The sequence below is a fragment of the Rhinolophus sinicus genome, linkage group LG16 (assembly GCF_036562045.2).
Source record: "Rhinolophus sinicus isolate RSC01 linkage group LG16, ASM3656204v1, whole genome shotgun sequence".
NCBI classification, from domain to species: domain Eukaryota; kingdom Metazoa; phylum Chordata; class Mammalia; order Chiroptera; family Rhinolophidae; genus Rhinolophus; species Rhinolophus sinicus.
The window spans coordinates 37,906,899-37,926,407 of record NC_133765.1 but is presented as its reverse complement, the minus strand read 5'-3'; the positions used below and the strand labels follow the sequence as shown (position 1 = coordinate 37,926,407).

At 47.6% G+C, this 19,509-nt stretch overlaps 1 protein-coding gene across 1 annotated transcript in view; it reads left to right on the top strand.

The window, feature by feature from the left end:
- The first annotated feature begins 3,361 nt into the window (after positions 1–3,361).
- The window catches only part of TMEM132D (transmembrane protein 132D), a 412,457-nt gene continuing 396,309 nt past the window's right edge, over positions 3,362–19,509 (top strand). Inside the window, exon 1 of the mRNA XM_074321404.1 lies at positions 3,362–4,022. Within this exon, the coding sequence (XP_074177505.1) occupies positions 3,944–4,022 (79 nt within the window). The 5' untranslated portion in view covers positions 3,362–3,943. The remainder of the gene's footprint in view (positions 4,023–19,509) is intronic.

Genomic DNA, 19,509 nt, shown 5'->3' with positions numbered 1-19,509 from the left:
TCCTCACATTTCAGCTCTGAAGCTGTTATGCGTTCACACGTCACAGCTGCACAGCGTCCCTTCTCTTTGCGTCGGCGGACTCTACAGACTGCCAGCTAAAGCCTTGCCTCAGTGGTCACGTGTGTTCCTCTGTGTGTCCCTTCCGTGGACACGCTTCTTCCGGGTGGGGTGGGAGCCTTGCTTTTCCGTAATCACACAGGGAGGTGTGTGTCTGATGCAAAGATCCACACGATGGTTCATTCAGTCCCAGACCAAGGCGTCCGTCATCCAAGAACCCAGCCCTTCAAGTCCATTGGGAACACTCATTTCAAACGGACTAAAGAAATCAAACCAATTATGTGCTTCGCTCAGAAAAGCAAACCGATGAGTCAGTCCGACGTGTCAGACTCACTATGAGATCAGGGTTCCACCCCTACAAATGCATCTTCCCCTTTGTGTGCAGCCAAAGGCTCTTGCAGAATTGGGCAGGGCCAAACTCCTTCTCCGGGTCCTTCCGATGGACACCCCCATCTTCCTCCTGACTGTGTTGACAGCTCATCCTCAACAAAGCAGGCCCACGTCCTGCTACCAGCCTGGAAGGTGGTGGCCCTCACAGATTACAGCCACAGGCAGTGCACACGGCCATGACCAGTGACAGCTGTCAAACGGACGGATTCACAGTTCTGGCCTGGACCTCAACGCTGACCAACCCCAGTGCCCCGCTGTCTGCCCAACAGTCACACAGCCCAGAGCAGGGCAGGTACCTGTCAGAAGAGGAGTGAACAGAGGTGTTCTGAAGCCAGAACAGACACCTGAAATTAGGCAGGAAAGTGGAATGGCCCCTTGTGCCCCTGGGCCCACCAGAGATGCCTCTGCTTGAGCCGTGTGCTTCTCGGGAGGCACCTCCGGCTCGGGCTCTCCAGCCTTCCTGGCAAATGTGGCCACACAGAGGCCCTGGGCTGTGAGCCCAGTGAAGGCAGGAAGTGGGGGGCTGCTGGGGGGGGCAGTCTAGGTGCTGCATTTTGCCAGACGTGCTCCCCCTCTGCCCCTGCCTCTCAGGGGCCCCTAGAATGTCAAGAGCTCTCCGAGAGGTGAATGGGCTCACGTGGTCTGTGGCCCTGCTCTGCTTCCAGACTTTTTACCACCCCCTCCGCCCCCCCCGCCTTTGCATCTCCTAGCTGTGCCCTTGACTTCCCCACTCACTCCCGGGTCACTCAGCTTTGCTTGGCCGGCAGAGGAAGTGGGTTTCAGAGGGCACCTAGTGGCATCTCTCACGGGCTCCATGGATGAATTCCAGCAGTGTCCTGCCCACCTCCACCCACTCCCGGACAAAGCTGGCCTTCCTGGAGACTGCTGCATGGAATGCCTGTTTTATTCAAGGACAGCCACCCAAACTGCCTTGTGGAAGAGCCTGTGCACACAGCACGAACAATTAGCACTATTTAATTACCGACAAAATTAGGCTTACAAATTGATTTATGGTCCTGCAGATGAAACACCTATTCTTGGAGGAAAGCAGATTTCTTGCAATTAATTTGAGACAAGGCAGGCGTTTGGGTGGGAAGTTATCCCAGAAGCATGGGGGGTGGATGAGGGCCTGGCAGGCCTCAGCGAGCCTCTTCGGGCTTCCGAAGGCACTGCTGCCCCCACCAGCCGCTAATTACTCAGAGAAGAGCGGATGTGCTAGAACACACACAGGAGGCCGAGACGGAGAAGCCATTCTTACATCTCATTTCAGCCACTGGTCGGGTATCTGGAGCTGCAACGTCCCCCCAAAAAGCTTCCACCCCAAAGAGTAGGACAACTTTGTCCAGCCAACTCTGCATAATGAGGAAATTGTTCAACATTTTGGGCAACAGCTGGGAATCTGTCAGCCACCTTTTATCCTAAGGACACAGAGACATCTTTGGCACTCACATACCTCCCCCTACAACGCCCCCTCAAAGGCATCTGATGATTGTAATTCTGGGGAGGGGGAATCTCAATTTGATTTAGACAATATAAAATAATTGTTTTTAATAAAGGAGAGCGGCCGGACTACTAATTCCTAGTTGACATATTTGAGAAATGTTTAAAAAATAGACTCAGTTTCACATTAAAATGCCATTTAACACACACTTTGGTGCTGCCACCAAGGCCAGGTGAAGGTGGGCAAGGCACCAAGCCTCAGTTTCCCCGTCATGGAGGTGAAAGGTGACTGTGAACTAGGCCCGTGGTCTAGCGCCCCCTGGCGCTTGTTAGGGACGTGGGTTCTGGAGCCCCGCCCAGACCCGGGGATGGGGGCTCAGCAGCGGCTTTAATAAGCTGCCGAGGGGGGTGGGTGCTCGCTCAGGCTCCAGAAGCACCGAAACACACAATCTCGTAGGTTCTTTGCCGAATTGATGCTTGAGGGTTTTGTGAGAGGCCAAAGAGAACGGGCAGAAGTTTGAGAAATAAAGAAAAACAGAAAGAGACGTACACTCAGGAAAGGAAATACGGAGAGAGGGAGATGGCCAATCTCAAGGAGAGGGGGACTCGGGGAGACACGCTTCCCTGTCCCCATCTTCTTTGGCACTTTGTGAGCTAAGAACTCTGGAGGCCTGGGTACGCTCGCACCCTCAGGCCCGCAGAATGAAGCCTCTGTTTCTGCCTCGGTAGGTAATGACCCACCTGTGCTTCCAGGTGTGCATTCACCTGACCTGGTTTCGTTGCGGTTGGTTGCCAGTATGTGTTAAATACTCACAATGCTTTCCCTCTGATCTTAGTCTAGGTAATTCACGGGCTCCGGGGGAGCAGAGGCCCTGGGCTGAGAGCTCAGGTTCTGCCCAGTGACCTCGGTTCCTGGGGTCCCGGTTGGGGATGGAGCGAGGCAGGAACAAGAAGCTGCTCTTTTCTCTCCTCGAGGCCTCGTTGACCCTTCACGGAGCCATTCCCAGTTCCAAGCGGGTCAGCTGGGGGTCAAGCGGGAATTCTTCTAGGATCACTGACTTGGTGGTCATTCCAGGATGGGGTGAGGGCCAGCGTGACCCTCAGATGGTACGTCAGAGGCCCTGCTGCTCAGAGATTGTGGGGGACTACCCGGGCGGGGTGAGGGACCCCGCTGCAGGATCTAGGGTTCACTGAGGGCCCAAGAGCCTCAGACACCCCGAGGCTGAGGACTGGCCCTCAGCTGGGGGTGTGAGGACCAGGGAAGGCCACCTGTTGGGAGCTCCTGGGGCTGGCCAGGTGCCTGCGGGCCTCCCAGCGGCCCCTCCCACCCGCACTCTCGGGGAGGGGTGGCCAGGAGGGAGGGTGCGGGGCAGAGCGGGGGAGGTGGGACTTTCTTTGCGGATTGGGGCTCACAGCTGTCACTCCGAAAGGGTGGGGCTTTTTAAAAAAAGGCCCATTCAAGGCAAAGCCCGGAACCCGCGCGGGGCACTGTGGCGCTCGCCTCCGTGCGGATGCGGTCTTGGCCGAGCGGCGGGTCCTCCTCCCAGCGCCGGGGCCCCGCGTCTCCGCCGCCGGCCGTGCGCCCTGCGCGCCTGGGGCCCGCGAGCCGAGGCGGGCCGGGCGGCGGGGGGGGCTCCCGCCGCCAAACTTCGGCGCTCGCGCGCGCGAGCCCCGGGGCGCGGCGGGCTGGGATGGGGGCCCTGCGCCCGCCCGCCCGCGTCCCCGCGCTCCCGCAGCCGCCCTTTTTGGGCCAACTGGAAGCCAGTCCACGCTCGGGTCAACAGGAAGGGAACAAATCCGCGTGGATTAAAGTAAAAATATCCTAGTGGGGGTGAGAGGGGGTGGGATTTGCCTCCGCGCGCGCCGGACCAGGGAAGGCAACTGCGGCCGGCCATGGACCCGCGGGAGGGGCGCGCAGGGCCCCGCGGCTGCTCGCGCCCCTAGCCGCGCACTCCCTCGCCACCCAGCCCGGCGCCCGCCTCCACGAGCTCGGCCACTGTGTCTTCTTCGCTCAGACGGCGCCGGAGAGCGGAGGATCTGCGCCCCGGTGTCCGGGATGTGCCCGTCTGAGATGGGGACGCCGTGGTCCCGTTGGTCCCCCGTGCTCATCAGCCTGGCCGCCCTGTTCTCCAAAGGTGAGTGGACGCCGCGCCACCTCTGGCCCCGGGACTAACTTTGCCGGGAGTGAGTGTGTGGGAGTGCACGCGTGGCTGGGGTGGCTGGGAGAGAGGGCGTGGGTGTGTGTTTGCGCGTGTGCACGCGCGCGTGCGGACGCCAAGGTCCGTGGCGGCCCCTTTGCTGCAGGTGCCTCGCGGGAGGCTGTGGGTGGGAGGCCCTAGGTGAGACTGCAGAGGGTCGCAGGGAAAATAGCCCTGCTCACCCGAAAGCGTTTTCGATGAGGCAGGGGGCTGTGGAGACCCTTGAGAGGAGAGGTGGGCCCTCGGAGGGCTGAGCTGCAGGTCCGGGGCGGGGGATTGAAATGAAGGGGCCTGGAATTTGGACTTGACTTTTCCTGCTGGCACTGACCTCATAGGAAATAATTGCAGAGCCCTCCTACAGAGGCTTCCTAGGCTGTTAGAAAGATGTCACTGGTGAGCTCTGGAGCGGTGGCTCCTGGAGAGCTTCCAGCGCGGGTCCTGGCCCCTCGCCAGCATCCCTGCAGGTTGGCCAACCCTAACTTGTCACCTGAGTTCTCACAGCAGGGCCCTGACCCGAAGCGGTGAGAACAGAGCTAGTTCTCACCTGCCCCCTTTGCCTTCTGTCAACCTCCCCGTCTGTCATTGCAACAGCAAGTTTGGAAGCTCAAGACACCCATGCCTGGAAGAGCAATTATTTGATCCACACAGGAGGTTGTAGAAAGTACCAGCAGTTCCTTGTTGCTACTGATGGGAAGTCCTTGTTTGTGTGTGGGGCCTCCTCCTCCCAGGGCCTGCTTCCTACAGAGAAATGCGTTAGGGGAAAAGTGGAGAGGTTTAGCAGTCTCCAGTGTGTGCCCCCAAATTTCTACAAACAGAGTTCTCTGAGGTTCTGGAGAGGAGGGCGCTCTCAGAAACTTCAAAGTTAGGGCTCAAGCGCACAGCCTTTTAATTACGGGAATTTTCTGTTTTCTGTGGTCTTCCGGAGTCACTGGGCTACACTGCTTCGGATCTGACAATAGGAGAAGACAGTCGACTCGCAGGGGTTTGGTGCTGGTGTGATTCAGGAAGGGGCCTGGGCTCACCGTGCCCCCTACTGCCTTTTTTAGCCTGGTTGTAACGGGCTCACGTCTCCGGAGTAGTGCAAGCCTGAGGGCGAGAGCTCCTGGGCTTATGATGGGCACAGGAAAGCAGAGAAAGGGTCGATGGATTCAGTGAATCTAACCCAGGCAGACGTGAGGTTAAAACACCCCAAATCCGCAGCAACAGCAGTCCAACAGATGTGCGTACGGCTGCAAGGCTTGTTTTTTTTTGGTTGTCACTTGGTTTTATAATAGGACGAGGGATCTCTGTTTTCCTGCCTGCAACAACCAGGCTTCATTAAGAAAGGTACAGAAAAGCTCTGTAAATACAACTTAACCATTATTGCGTGTTCTGGGTCATGTGCGTGGTTCTGGTACTGATTCCTCTATTAGATGGAGCGGTGGTGAGGAGATCTGTATTTCCTCTGGCACTTCTGAACTTTTGCAAGGGCAAACCCTGAAAATGCTCTTAAAACCAGGAGCTCTGTGATGTGGAGATGTCAGCTTGGGAAATGGTGCTGTAAGCCAAGCATGTAACATGTTTTGTGTGTTAAACTTAGAGAATTCAGTCAAGAGTAGATCAGCTAAGCGTCCTGAGCCCAGGGTAAGTAATTCAGTGGTTGTTCACAATAGGCTATTAGGTTGGCGCAAAAGTAATTACGGTTTTTGCAATTATTTTTAACCTTTGAAACCGCAATTACTTTTGCATCAACCTAATAAAAACAGGAGAAAGCTTGACACCCCTGAGGCCATCACGTTGTACAAAATTTTCGTGATGCAGGTATGACCTCTAAACACTTGGTCGGTTCGGTTCTTTTTCCAATGTGTCAAGTCCCTTCCCGCTCTGAGATTCTCTGATCACCTTAATGGTCTAAACCAAGTTGCGATCAAATATGAGCTATATTTAAAAGAGTTTTAATGGGAGGCAAACACATGCTCACGCACATTCCTTCGTGCCTGATTTGTCTGGGGCTGATGGAAAGTGGAGACAATTGTGAGATGTTAAATGTCTGCGTTAGCATATTATTGTTTTTACTGTATGGCCGTAGTTCTTTTCAACCACAAATCTTTGAATGAACAAAATGTACATGTTAATCGCAGGCTAAATGTCATGAGTGTAGAGTGATGGGTCGCGGAGCAAATGAAACCTCATACAGAGCTTTGGAAAAACAAGTAAAAATAACTTTTCCTTGCTTGCACTTCTGCCCCGGGGACCTAGGAACTATACTGTGAAAGAAAAAGTTTTACTGGCACTACTGTTCTACGGTCCCCGCCTTTTCTGGAGAATGGCCTTATGTCAAGTTGCCAGAGAGCTTGAATCTTACACTCGGAATCTAGGCTGGGTTGGGAACTCGGCGTGTTTGCGTTCAGACGTGTTTTGATGCATTGCTGTTCACTTTGTAGGAGGGGCAGGCGTACGGAAAGCAGGGGGCTGGGGAGACTGGAGGTGGGCAGAGAGGCAGGCACTGTTCAAATACACACCCGAGAAGGTTGCCATGTGTTAGGCTGCCTGTGAGGACTCTTGCCTGCATCTCCCAGAGTTGTGCTCCCTTGAAAATGCCGGTGGGAAGCAGACACGCAGGCTCCTGGGAGAAGAGCTGCTCTCCTGATGGGGTCCCCCTCTCAGGGCTGTGCTGGCCGGATGCTCTGCCTCTGTGGGCTCAGTAAGTGGGTGTCCTGAGCAGTGACTTTCTTGGGGCATCTTCTGGCCCAGTGTTGCCATATTTACAGCTTCCCTCTGAGGTCAGAAGTGAAGCATCCAGGTGGCAACGCATCACCTCCCACAGCCTGGGACTGGGAGGAGCTTGTTGACAGCGACACTCTGTCCAGGCTCTCGGGGAGGAAGAAATGCCCAGCAGAGAGCAGGTGGGGACGTGTGCGTGTGGGTGTGTGAGGGAGGGAGAGAGGCAGAGAGACAGGAACTTTATTGATTATACTTAAATTCTGTCAAAATTAAAAGGCTAGGGAATGAGGAGACTATTAAGTTTCATTTTCTCTAAATTAAAAAGTTAAGTAACAAACATAATTTCATAAAAAAATTCTTATATGCACAGAAAGGTAGGCTTCTAAGTATTAGGATATGTTTAATTTAGTTCCATTTTGAAAGCCAAGAAAAAATGAAATACAAAACAAAAGCTCCAAGTACCTTATTGTAAAAGATTATACCATCCTATATTATTATTTCATCTATCCATTTATCCATTTATCCATTTATTCAACCAGTTATTATCCATCCACCCATCCTGTTATTTGCCTGTCCATTTATCCTTCCTTCTATTGATCCATCATCCATCCTTCCATCTGTGCACCCATCCATTTATGCATCCATCCATCCATCATTCATCCGTCCATCCATCCATCCTTCCATCCATGTGTCCATCCATCCATCCATCCATCCATCCATCCATCCATCATCCATCCATAAATCTGTTCATTCAAGATCACAGGCCACACGTTTTCAGTGAACATGGATCTCTGCAGGAACTATTTGAGGGTGCTGTGAGGACACGGGGTCAGGAGGCACTAAAGTACCCATAGACCAGGGATGTTAGCTACCAGTCACTCCTCTATGTCAAGTGCCACAGCTCTAGCTCCAGGGCTGTAAGTTGTAAGCTCAGGCCCACTGCTCCGTGTTCAGCACCCCGTCTTCTCTTGTTCTGCTTTCTTTCCTCCCTATTCACTCTTTTACGGCAGTGACTGCCTTCTGAGCACCAACTCTGTACCCCACATGCTGCTGGCCACGGGAACCCAATAGTGAGAGCAGCCCAGACAGGTGTGGTTGCTTCCCGCCCTCACAGAGCTACGGTTTCCAGAGGAGGTGGAGAGCATGTCAGTCGTACAGAGGAATGTCCCCTTCTGGCTGTGCTGTCCAGGCAGGACAGAGCCTGTCCCTCTGAGTGCAGGGACGTTGGCAGTGACTCGGAGTAGCTGGGGAGACCTTCCCTCACCTGGGAGATGGGTTAGCATCACAGGGCACTGTGCAAGCCAAAGCACAGACAAGACTGGCGACTAGGGAAAGCCAGTGTGGCCGGTGATGCTGCATGAAGGGAAGGCCACCCGGGAAGGAGGCAGTGGTCAGTTAGGGTGTGGACGCAGCCTGGCGTGTCCTGGTGGAGTTACTCACAGCACCCTCTTTCCCTTTCAGAATCATCCAGGTGGATGCTCTGTCCTTGGTCAGCCTTCCCAGGCCATTGTTGGAGTACAGGTCATGGGTGGGTTTTCATCAGTGGGTGCACGTTTCCTGGGGTGGCTGTAACAGATGACCAAACTGGGTGACTGGAACAGCAGAACGCTATTCCCTCACGGTTCTGGCGGCCAGAAGTCCCGAATCAGTCACTGGGCCAGGGGCCAGGTGTCAGCAGGAGGCTCGTGGGTGAGTCGCGTCTTGCCTCTGGGGCTGCCCGCAGGCCAGCTCCAAGGCCAGTGTCTTCCGTCCCTCTCTGCTCGGTCCTCTTCTGTGTCTGAAATCTCCCACCGCCTCCCTCTGATCAGGAGTAATTCTGTCAATCACATGCAGAGCCCCCTCTCCTTTGTGTCCCCCAAATACAGCGACGCTCACAGGTTCAAGGTATTTGGGCATGGACAGCTTTGGGGGGCCATTTTTCACCTGTCTACAGGGGTGACATTCTAAAACGATTTTCTCTTGCCGCTCCTAAATTGTAAGTTTCTCTGGGGCCGACTACTGTGCATTTTTCTCTCTATCTTTGGTTTCTCGCCGGTATTTAGTACGGCACTTTGGACATTGCAAGGGCTCCATAATGTTCTAAGTATGTAGAAAGGCGCTTGAAGAACCTTTGCCGAACAGTAAAACGGTTTGATGCTGGTTGTTGTTCGTCCGCCATCATACAAAGTGCTGCAGGACATAGTGTGGTCAACAATAACCGCAGCTTCCTTTCCTTTCTTTTGCTTTTTTTTTTTTGTGTGTGTGATTGAAATATTACTTTATTTTACACTCTGTGTTCTTGAATCACCAATGCTATCAGGTTCTTTTTTCTTTTTTAAACCTAGAAAAATTTTATTGTGAATCTTGGATTTACTAATTTTTTAAAAAATAGTTTCATGTGTGCAGAGGGAGAAGGTGAGGGGATTAGAAATCACAGCTACCTCTTTGAGTTATTATTGTATGTCAGGCACAGCGGTGAGTGATTCCTGGCAGTCACTCTTGCGGGTTTGCAGGTCAGCCCGAGGGGTACATTTTGTTATTAACCTCACCTTATAGATGCAGATATTGAGGCTCAGAAAAGTCTCTCCCAGATCTTCCAGCTCAGAAGAGGCCGAGTCTGAATTCTGATGCCTGGACCGTGAGCCACTCCCCATTCTACTCGTGATTTGATAATGCAAACTAAGCTGCCTGTCAGGCAAAAGTTACACCCGGCTGAGAGCACACAGGTCTCCAGTGAGTCCTAGCTCAGAGCCCAGTCGATGGTTGGCACTCCGCATATGCCTGTGTCTGTGGTACAAGTGTCTGGATTCTGTGACTTCCTCAGGGTTCCTCCAAATACCAAACGCTCTTCTCTCTGTGTAAGGAAGACTGATGTCGTGCGTGGCTGCCGCCTCACTCCGAGTTTCAAGTGGGCACCTCTGGTCAGCAGGACCTGACACCCCCAGGCCTGGACCCCCAGCACAGACCCTCCTGCCCATGCACGCAGTAGGACTCGAGCCTCTTGAGTGGAAGAAGGCCCACCAGAAAGGAACTGGCATTGGTGTGAAAGGTGCCAGTTTTCAGTATCCAAAGAAATTCTCATCCCGGTCAAATTGATTTTCAACACTGTGAACGTTGCAAAACGTTATGTGAAAATATCCCGTCCATGTTAGTTTTCCTTCCCAAGGAGTCTGGAGGGAGGAGTCAGGACCCTTAGCACGTGTTTCTCACTTTCCTTGTTCATCGTGCTCAATCAATGGCGGACGGGACTGTGATTTTTCTGGGCAGCTTCTCCCTCTGAGAGGATTTGAACATGTGCCTTGGGTTTTGGAGCTGGAGGCCCTCAGGAGGGATGGTTGTGCTCTCTCATCTTAAAGGCCTCCAGAGTGCTGCCTCGGTCGGCGTCGAACGGATGCTTTGAGGGCAGAAATCAAAGCCAGGCTTCCACTGTGAGGACCCTTCTTTGGAATATGGAGCCCACGAGGCTCTGCATTGAGTGTAAGAGTTCCACCTGAATTTACTTATTTAAGGAAACACTGTCAGTGAAGAAGGATTAGACATGTTTTGGTTGCAGGGACATAAGCCCAAGCTTGCCTACGATGCAGCGGTGAGCTAGCAGTGATGCAGTAGCAGCAAACACCCATGTCTCAGTGGCGTAACGTGAGGAAGGTTTATTTCTTATTCACTCAGTGTCCAGTGGACCCTCGTCCCCCTTGCAGTTATGCCGTTTGGAACACATGGCCTCCAGGGCCATCACAATAGGGGAAGAGAGGGCTAGGGGCTCACGTGGGGTGATTTAAGGTCCACATTGGGAAATGGCCTCATGACTTGTACCCACACCCTACTGACCAGCACTGAGAGACACTAACCACAGGGAAATTTACAGGAACACATGTATACTTGGTAAACACTAACAGCCTCTGCCCAAAGGGAAGAGAACAATGTGGGTTCACGTACCTGAAATTCTGCAGGCAATGCTAGCAGCAGGTAAGGCTTGATCAAGATGCTCATGTCCCCGGTACCCCAAAGGACCTAGAATGTTTTTGTTTCTCTTTAACTGTATTGGTTCTTAGACACACTATCCCCAGCCCAGAATTATATCTTCTTACCCTAAATTCAGGAACAAAAAAGAGCGTGTCTCTTAACAGTTGCATTAAAATTATGGACCTGCCTCCTATAACCACTTTGCTCCATGAGCCTCCTGGAATCGGCCCACGTGCCCAGGAGGATGGGTCAGGCGCAGGTTGCTTGGCTCAGGCTTAGGTGTTAAGCTTCCCCTTGGGAACCTGGAGTGGGGACCCACCCAAGTCACCTGATATGAAAATGAAAAGCGGGAGAGACAAAATAATTGAGGATGCTGTTACCAAAGATGGTCAGTCAATAAAACAGCAATAGTCCACCCTCTGGGTCATTGTAATTTTAAACCTAATAGGAAAATAGTCCCATGTTAGCTAATATTTAACCACAAAAGGGATTTTGTGTTCCTGCCCAGATGACAACTCTCAGCACAGAATTGCACCCTGTCGGAGAAGTTATGCTCATCCTTTGAATGTGTGTTTAAATGTAATGTAAGCTTTTGTTCTCCATGGCTGTAATTTTTCAGAGTCCTTAATTCGATGTAAAAACTATGCACAATGGAAATTACTGTTGTGAATAAATATTTGCATGATGGGCTGTTAAAAGGAGCATCAAAACACACAATTGCTTGTTTTACAAGCAGTTGGTATTTTGAAATGTGAGATCAGTGAGAGTACTGAGAATTCTGTTGAAAGGCAGAGAGAACAGCTCCAATGACATTACGTACTTGTGCAGGGGGGCAGTGTCGACCATAGGACAGAAAACAGAATTTGAGGTACCGCCCGTAAAAGCCGCTTCCAGATGGGCCTCCCCGCCCGAGTTCTGCCTCCCTGCTCCCGAGGGTAATGTAAGTGTTCTCTGTGGTTCCCTTCGTTAGTTAGTACTCGTCAGGGAGTTGGGTGTTGTCTGTAGTTCAGATAAACGTACCCTTACGCAATGTGGAAAAACAATTTCAGATACTCTGCTGTTAGAGATTGCCGAAGATTTCAACTTTGGAAAGGACCAAAGCTTGCAGTGTGCATTTGGGCCCAATGTCTCCTTTTCACAAGCCTGAAGTATTTTGCCCAGAATCGTTTTGGGTGTGGTAAAGCGATTTTTTGATAGGAAGAGGATGTTATCACAGTTCTTGTACCACTTCAATATGAAAGCAGGCCTCCTCCGTCTAAAGGATGCAAAGGAACTTTGGTTGGCGCTGTATGTCTTCAAGGGATGGAGAAGAAGACCACCTTTTGCCATCCAGCTTCCTTAGGTGTGGGTGGGACCTCAGGGGCGTGGCTTTTGATTGACAGATGGCGCCCAGGGGTACACTGTAAAGACACCTCCACAATGGATGTCTTGTCCGTGTTTTGAAATCAGGAGATTTTCTTAAACATGTGGATCTCCCTGCCTCTCACAGCAGTGACATCGCTCTGTGTGAGCCGCTGGCTGGAGCTGAGCCAGTGTCCCCACCGGGCAGTCTGTGGGGACACTCTTGTTCTAACCCCGTTTCCCCAGTTACTGCTGTCACTGGACTGCTGTGTTTCTTGGAGTAGAGAAGTAGCTCTCTGGGCCTCGGTCAGAAGTGGGGGGATGGGATACATACGCAGTGTCCTGTGTGTCCTGGATCTGAAGAGCTTTACTGGTCTGTGTCACCTCCCTGGGTCCTGGACCTTTCATTTCAAGGAGCGGCTGGATTTGTTTAATGCTTTGCTTTCACATTACTGACTTATTGGGAACAGTGCCCTTGAGACCAGGATATATGAATGGAGCTTCCGAGGGCTCTGTGGGCGGAGGGAGGTGTTTTAAAGAATGAATTTACCAATGTTCAACTTCTGTATGGATTAGCTCGTCAACTCGACCTGTCTGAACTAATTTATGTTCTCTCTCTCTCTCTCTCTCTCTCTCTCTCTCTCTCTCTCTCTCTCCCTCTCTCTCTGTCTCTGTCTCTCTGTCTCTGTCTCTGTCTCTCTCTCTCTCTCTCTCTCTCTCTCTCTCTCTCTCTCTCACACACACACACACACAACTTCTTTGATTTTACGATAGAAAGCTACCTCTCATCCATCTAGTGTCTTATGATTCATTTCTCCCGGGTGTTAAAACGTCGCAGTCCCCAAACTGCGAGACAATTTCTTTAATCAAGGCGACACCACACTCTCATGGCCCACGAAGAGGTACCTTTACAAAAAGAGAATTTTTATTCCAAAAATTGTGTATTGAAATGTTTTTGTTGCTTTCATTGTGCAGCCATCATTGTCATAATGCCAACTTGAAGAAATTTTTAAATACTGAGAATCTGACAGTGAGAAGAAACGAAAAAGTTTAAGTTCAACGTATTCACACATATTAATATTTTCGTTGTAGGAAGGTATACTAGGACGGTGGATAGATTACCTTCAAGATTAAAGTATATTATGGTTAGAATAGAATTCTGTGAGGGAATTGGAATGGAAACGTGAGTTCAGGAGCAAAAAGGAACAATGTAACATTTTCTGATAGTTAATGAGTTTTTCATGGATTTTATAAATGGATGGTGGTGGGTGTCAAGTCACTCTGTTATTTATATTCCAATGATACATTTAGCGGAGTGATGTAACAGTTAATTTTAAATGTCAAGATTTACAATACGCTGGAAACCTTATCCTTGGCAACTACTGAAACTGATGACAAATATTAGCTATCAATTTTTAAATGTTAACGTGGGTGCATAGTTTTAAAAGTTTTCTCTTAGGAGTCATGGGAGCCATATCTTGGAAGACCACCATCGTTAGGACAGCCCTCGGCTCAGGTTACACAGTAGAAACTGTCCAGCTTCTCAATCTCCCTTTGCCCAATCACACCGCAGACCAAGGACGTCAGAATAGCCCCCCTAAGTGATTCTGGTGGGAAATCAGCGCTGAGAACCATGCAGCAAAGCCATCAAAGGAAGACGTCTGTCTGTATGGAGAAGACTTAAAACACTGATTCTGAAACTGGCTGCCCATTAGAATCATGGGCGAAGGATTTGGGGGGTACGGGTGTCAGGCTAAGAGACTTAAATTTGCATGGAGTACAATTCACCTCTTCAGTGTACATTGTGTGAGTTTTCACAAATGCATTTAGTCCTGTAACTGTTGCCACAATCAAGGCCGAGAACATTTCCATCACCCCCAAAGTTCTCTCTTACCCTCCATTGCTTGTCCCTTCCTTTACCCTCATCCCCTGGCAAGCACCTATCTGTTGCCTGTCCCTGACATTTTACTTCTTCCAGAATGTCCTGTAAATGGTATCACATAGTACCATGTTTCCCCAAAAATAAGACCGGGTCTTATATTAACTTTTGCTCCAAAAGGTGCATTAGGGCATATTTTCCGGGGTTGTCTTATTTTTTCATGTACAACAATCTACATTTATTCAAATACAGTCATGTCATCTTCTTCTGGAACATGGTCATAACGTACTAAATGCGTGTCTGGCTGGCGATCTTTTCAGGGTAGGTCTTATTTTCGGGGAAACACAGCCTTTTGAGTTCGGCTTATTTCACTTAGCCTAATGCATTGATACTCTCCCAGGTTGCTGGGTCTATTAGGAGTATTTATGATTCCTTTTTATGACTGAGCAGTGTGCCGTGGTGCAGAGGGACTAGAGTCAGCTTATCCATGTGCCAGAGGAAACAAACCGGAGTTGCTCACAGTTTTGGATGAAGCCACTCTAAGCATTTGTGGACAAGTTTTGGTGTGAACGTATGTTTTTATTTCTTTGTGGGTGAATAACGGGATGGCATTGCTGGGTCCTGTGGTAAGGGCACGTTTAACATAGTAAGAAATTGCCAAACAGTTTTGCAAAGTGGTTCAACTGTTTGGCATTTGTGCCAGCAAAGCATAATCCTCCAGCTGTTCTGCATCCGTGCCAACACTTGATATTATCATGTTGTGGTTTTATGTTAGCCATTTTAATTCATGTGTAATGGTATCTCACGGTGATTTTAGTGTGCATTTCCCTAATTAGTAATGATGTTGAGCTCTTTTTAATGGCTTATTTGCCATCTGTATATCTTCTTGGGTAAAGTAACTGTTCCAATCCTTTGTTATATTAAAATGGGCAAATAATTTAGGTTGTCTTATTCAGTTTTGGGAATTGTTTGTATATCTTGTGTACAACTCTCATCACATGTGTGATTTGAAAATGTTATTTTTTTTCCATCTATAGCTTATTATTTCTTTGTTTGAACAGGTCTTTGACAGAATAGACTTATTTATTTTGATGAAGTCCAATTTACCTTTTTTTCTTTTATGACATTGCTTTGGTGGTCATCTCTTAGATGTCTTTGCCAAGTGGAAGGTCACAAAGTTTATGTGTTGTTCTAGTAAGTTTAATCATTTTAGGTTTTACATTGATATCTGTGATCCACTTGGGGTTACTTTTTGTGTATTGTGCAATGTATGGGTCAAGTTTCAATTTTTTTGCATATAAATGCCGAGTTGTTCCAGCATAATTTATTGTAAGGACTGCTATTTCTCTCTTCGCTTTATGTTTTTGTCAAGATCATTTGACCATATATATTGTAGGCATGTTCTGGACTCTCTGTTTTGTTCCCTGATCTGCATGTCTGTCCTTTCACTAATGCCACCCTGTCTTGATGACCATTCTTTATAATAAATCTTGAAATCAGGTAATGCGGCTCCTTCAACTTGGTCATTTTTCAAAAATGTTTTGGCTATTCTGGCTCCTCTGATTTGCAATATAGATTTTGGAACTGGCTTGTTGATTTCTAAAAAAAAAAAAAAAAAGATTCTGCTGGGATTTTATTGGGATTACATTGAATTAGCAGAAAATACACCTTTGTAATAATGAGAACTGCCATGTTGCCAACACTGAGCTCTCGCATCCAGGAACATGGTACCTCTGACAATTGTTAGGCTGTCTTTGATTTTTGTCGTCACTGTTGTCATTTTCAGCATACTGGTACCGACATTGCACATGTGTTTTAGATTTACACCAAAGCATCCTAGAGGTTTGGGTGCTGTTGTCAATAGTACCCTGTTTAGAATCTGGATTGATAACCTTTATTGCAATTATATAGAAATGCAATTGATTTTTTTAAATATTGACCTCATATCCTAAATTCACTTGTTGTAGTAGGGTTTTTTTTTGTTTTGTTTTGGTTTTTTGGGTAGAGTTTTGGGGATATTTTACATAGACAACCATGTTATTCCTGAATATAGTTTCATTGCTTACTTTTCAATCTCTGTGCCATTTACCCCTGTTCACTCTGCACTGGTTAGAACCCCTAGTGTGATGTTGGGTCAGAGTGGTGATAGCACACATCCTTGCCTGTTCCCAATCTTACACGTTCACTATGACGTGGTAGGTTTCTTGTAGATGCTTTTGGTGAAGGTGAGAAAGTGCTGCTCTAGTTCTAACTTGTTGAGAGGTTTTATCGTGAATGGATGTTGAACTTGGTTCAGCATCCTTTTATCGTATCGATTGCCATGATGGCACGATTTTTCTTAGTCTGTTGATATTATGGATTGCATTGATTTTCAGATATTGAATCACCCTGTGTCCCTTGTAGAAACCTAACTTAGTCATGGTATAATTCTTTTTGGTTATCGCTATATTTGATTTGCTAGTATTCTGTTGAGGGTTTTTGAGTCTAAACTTTTTCCTATAGTTTTCTTTTATATACTGTCTTTGTCCAGTTTTGGTATCACGATATCACTAGCTTCATAAAGTGAAATGTGGAGTGTTTCCTCCTGTTCTCTCTTTTGGAAGAGACTGCATCAATTCAGTGCTCATACTTCTTTAAATGGTTTGATTTTTCCAATGATACCATCTGAGTCTGGAGATTTTATTTTTAAGCTTTTAAATTGCACATTCAATTTAATAGTGTTAGGACTATTTAAATTACCTATTTAATATTGAGGGAGTTTTGACGGTTTGTGATGAATTGGTCCATTTTATATAAATTGTCAAATTTATGGAAATAATGTTGTTTACAATATTTCTTTATAGCCTTTTCATGACTGTAAGATCTGTAGTGATATCCCGTATTTCACTTCTGCAATTAGTAGTATGTTTCTTTTCTTTTTTCTTGGTCAGTCTGGCTAGAGGTTTATGAATTTTATCTGTCTTCAAAGAACTAGCTTTCAATTTTCATTTATTTTTATCTATGTTTTTACTTTTTTTATTTTGAATGATTTCTGCTTCTAATCACTTCCCTTTGTGGCTTTGGATTTAATTTTCTCTTTATCTAGTTTCTTCACATGGAATTTAGAATACTTTTTGAGACATTTCTTTTTCTCCAATATAAGCATGCTGTGAATTTTCCTCTAGGCACCCTTTTGGCCTGTCCCTCAGACTTTGATGTTATACTTTTATTTTCATGCACTGTACAATTATTTTGCCTAATTTTCCTTGTGACTTCCTCTTTAACCCATTAGATATGTTGTTTAAATATTTGTTGTTTACTTTTGAGATATTTGAGGATTTTTCCAGATATCTTTTTATAATGGATTTTTAGTATAACTCCATTTTGGTCAGAGAACATACTTTGTGGGATGTTAATTCCTTTATATTTTTGAGTATTTTTTATGTTCCAGAATATGGTCGATCTCAGCAAGCTCCTTGTGTGGTTGAAAAAGATGTTATGTTGCTGTTGTCGGGTGGGATGCCCCATAGATGCCCGTGAGGTGCTTGGCTGATAATGTTATCCAAGTAGCGTGTATCCTTACGGCCTGTCTACATGTTCCTAACGTTACTGACTGAGCAAGTGTTGACCTCTCCAGTTATACTTATGGATTTTTCTGTTTCTCCTTTTACTTCTCTGAGTTTTTGCTGCATTCATTTTGAAGTTCTGTTGTTAGGTGCATATACATTTAGGATTGTTATGTATTCTAGGTGAATTGACCCCGTTAGAAACATATAATCTCTCTTTTTTTTCCTTGTATTATTGCTTATTTGCTGCTTTTCTCTTACTTTTTATTGAGACATAATTGACATATTAGTTTCAGATGTGCAACATACTGATGTGATATTATGAAATGATTGCCACAATAAGTCTAGTTAATATCCATCACCACACATAGTTACAAATTTTTTGTGTGTATATGACGAGCACTTTTAAGACCGACTTGCTCTCTAAGCCACTTTCACATGGGCAGTACAATATTGTTAACCGTAGTTGCCATGCTGCACGTTACATGGTTTTTTCTCATATCAATACAGCTGCTTCAGTTTTCTTGCTAGTGTTTGCAGGGTGTATTCTTCGTATTTACAGTATGTTTCTTATAGACAGCATATGACTATATGTTGCTTCATATCCACTCCAGCATTCTATGTTTTTAATTGATGCGTTTAGACAATTTACATGTCATGTAAGTTTTATGTGGTTGGGTTAAGATGTCCCGTCCTCCTTGTTGTATGTTATTTATTCTGTCTCTTCATTATATCGTCCCCCACCTTCTTGCCTGCTTTTTAGTTAATGGAATATTCTATTTTATCTCTACTGTTCGGTTATGATTTACACTTTTAAAAAGTCACTGTAGTGGTTGCCCCAGGGTTTTCAGGGTTTTTTATTTTATCGCAATCTAATTTCTAAACAATATTACACCACTTCACGGGTAGTGTAAGAACCTCCCAACAGTATATTTCCAGCTCCTCCTTCCCATTTTAGCTTTATTACTGTCATTTATTTGACTTTTGCACATGCTATAAACCCACACTATATTGTTATTATTTTTCCTTTCTGCAGTCAATTATCTTTTAGAGCAATTGAAAATAAGAAACAGATACGACCTTTTATACCTGCCTATATTTTAACCACTGTGAGATTTCTCCATTTCTTTGTGCAGATCCAAGTTTCTGCCTGGTAATGCAGTCTTTCTGCCTGAAGAACCCCTTTCACGTACCTGTATCAGTGGTCTGACCGTAGTGCTTCAGCAGATGACTCAGCCATCTCCAGGCTGAAGGGACAGAGGGGGACATGGTGTTCCCAGAGGCCAGCTTCTAGCCTGTCCTGTGGGGACTGCCAAGAAAAAAGATACACCTGACACCCAAGAGAGCGCCCCAGCCATAGTGTGAGCGGGACTGGAGCCCCAGCCTCTCTCTCCGCCCCCTCCTGTCGGTGGCTTTCATTCCTCCAGCCCAGCGTAAAACCAGCTGACCTGGAAACTGGGCCTGTGCCCTGCAGGGGTCAGAACAGGGACTGTGAAGGAAATGCTCTAGGTGGCGTCCATCCGTCTCCAGAGACCTTCAGGACAGCCACTTAATCAAGCAGGGCTGACCTCCTCCATCATACCACAGAAAAAAGAGTCAGGGATGCGTATTTATAATTTTGGGGTGTGAGCCCAACTGGTTCAGGGGGGTCTTTCCAGGTGGGGGGATGAGCTGGCCAGCAAATGAGGGCCTTGCGGGGACTGTGGACGCCCAATTATTTCATCAGTGAGCTTTGAGTCCCGGTCAGCCCTCCGAGGTGCTGGCAAGGCGGCTCTGTGCCCAGAGGGGCCACGTGTTATTTCCACAAACCACTTTTCAGGAACTCCCCGAAGCACACAGTGAGCTGATTGGTTATTTCAGTCTTCTTGCCCCAGCCAGGAATTTCCCGGCACAGATCGCGAAGTCATTTTGACGTAGATGGCCTTCATTTTTAGTCTTGTTGGTTATGTTTTGTGGATACAGATGGTCTCGTTTCTTCAGGCAGAACTGACAGAAACTGTAGACCCAGCCTCTA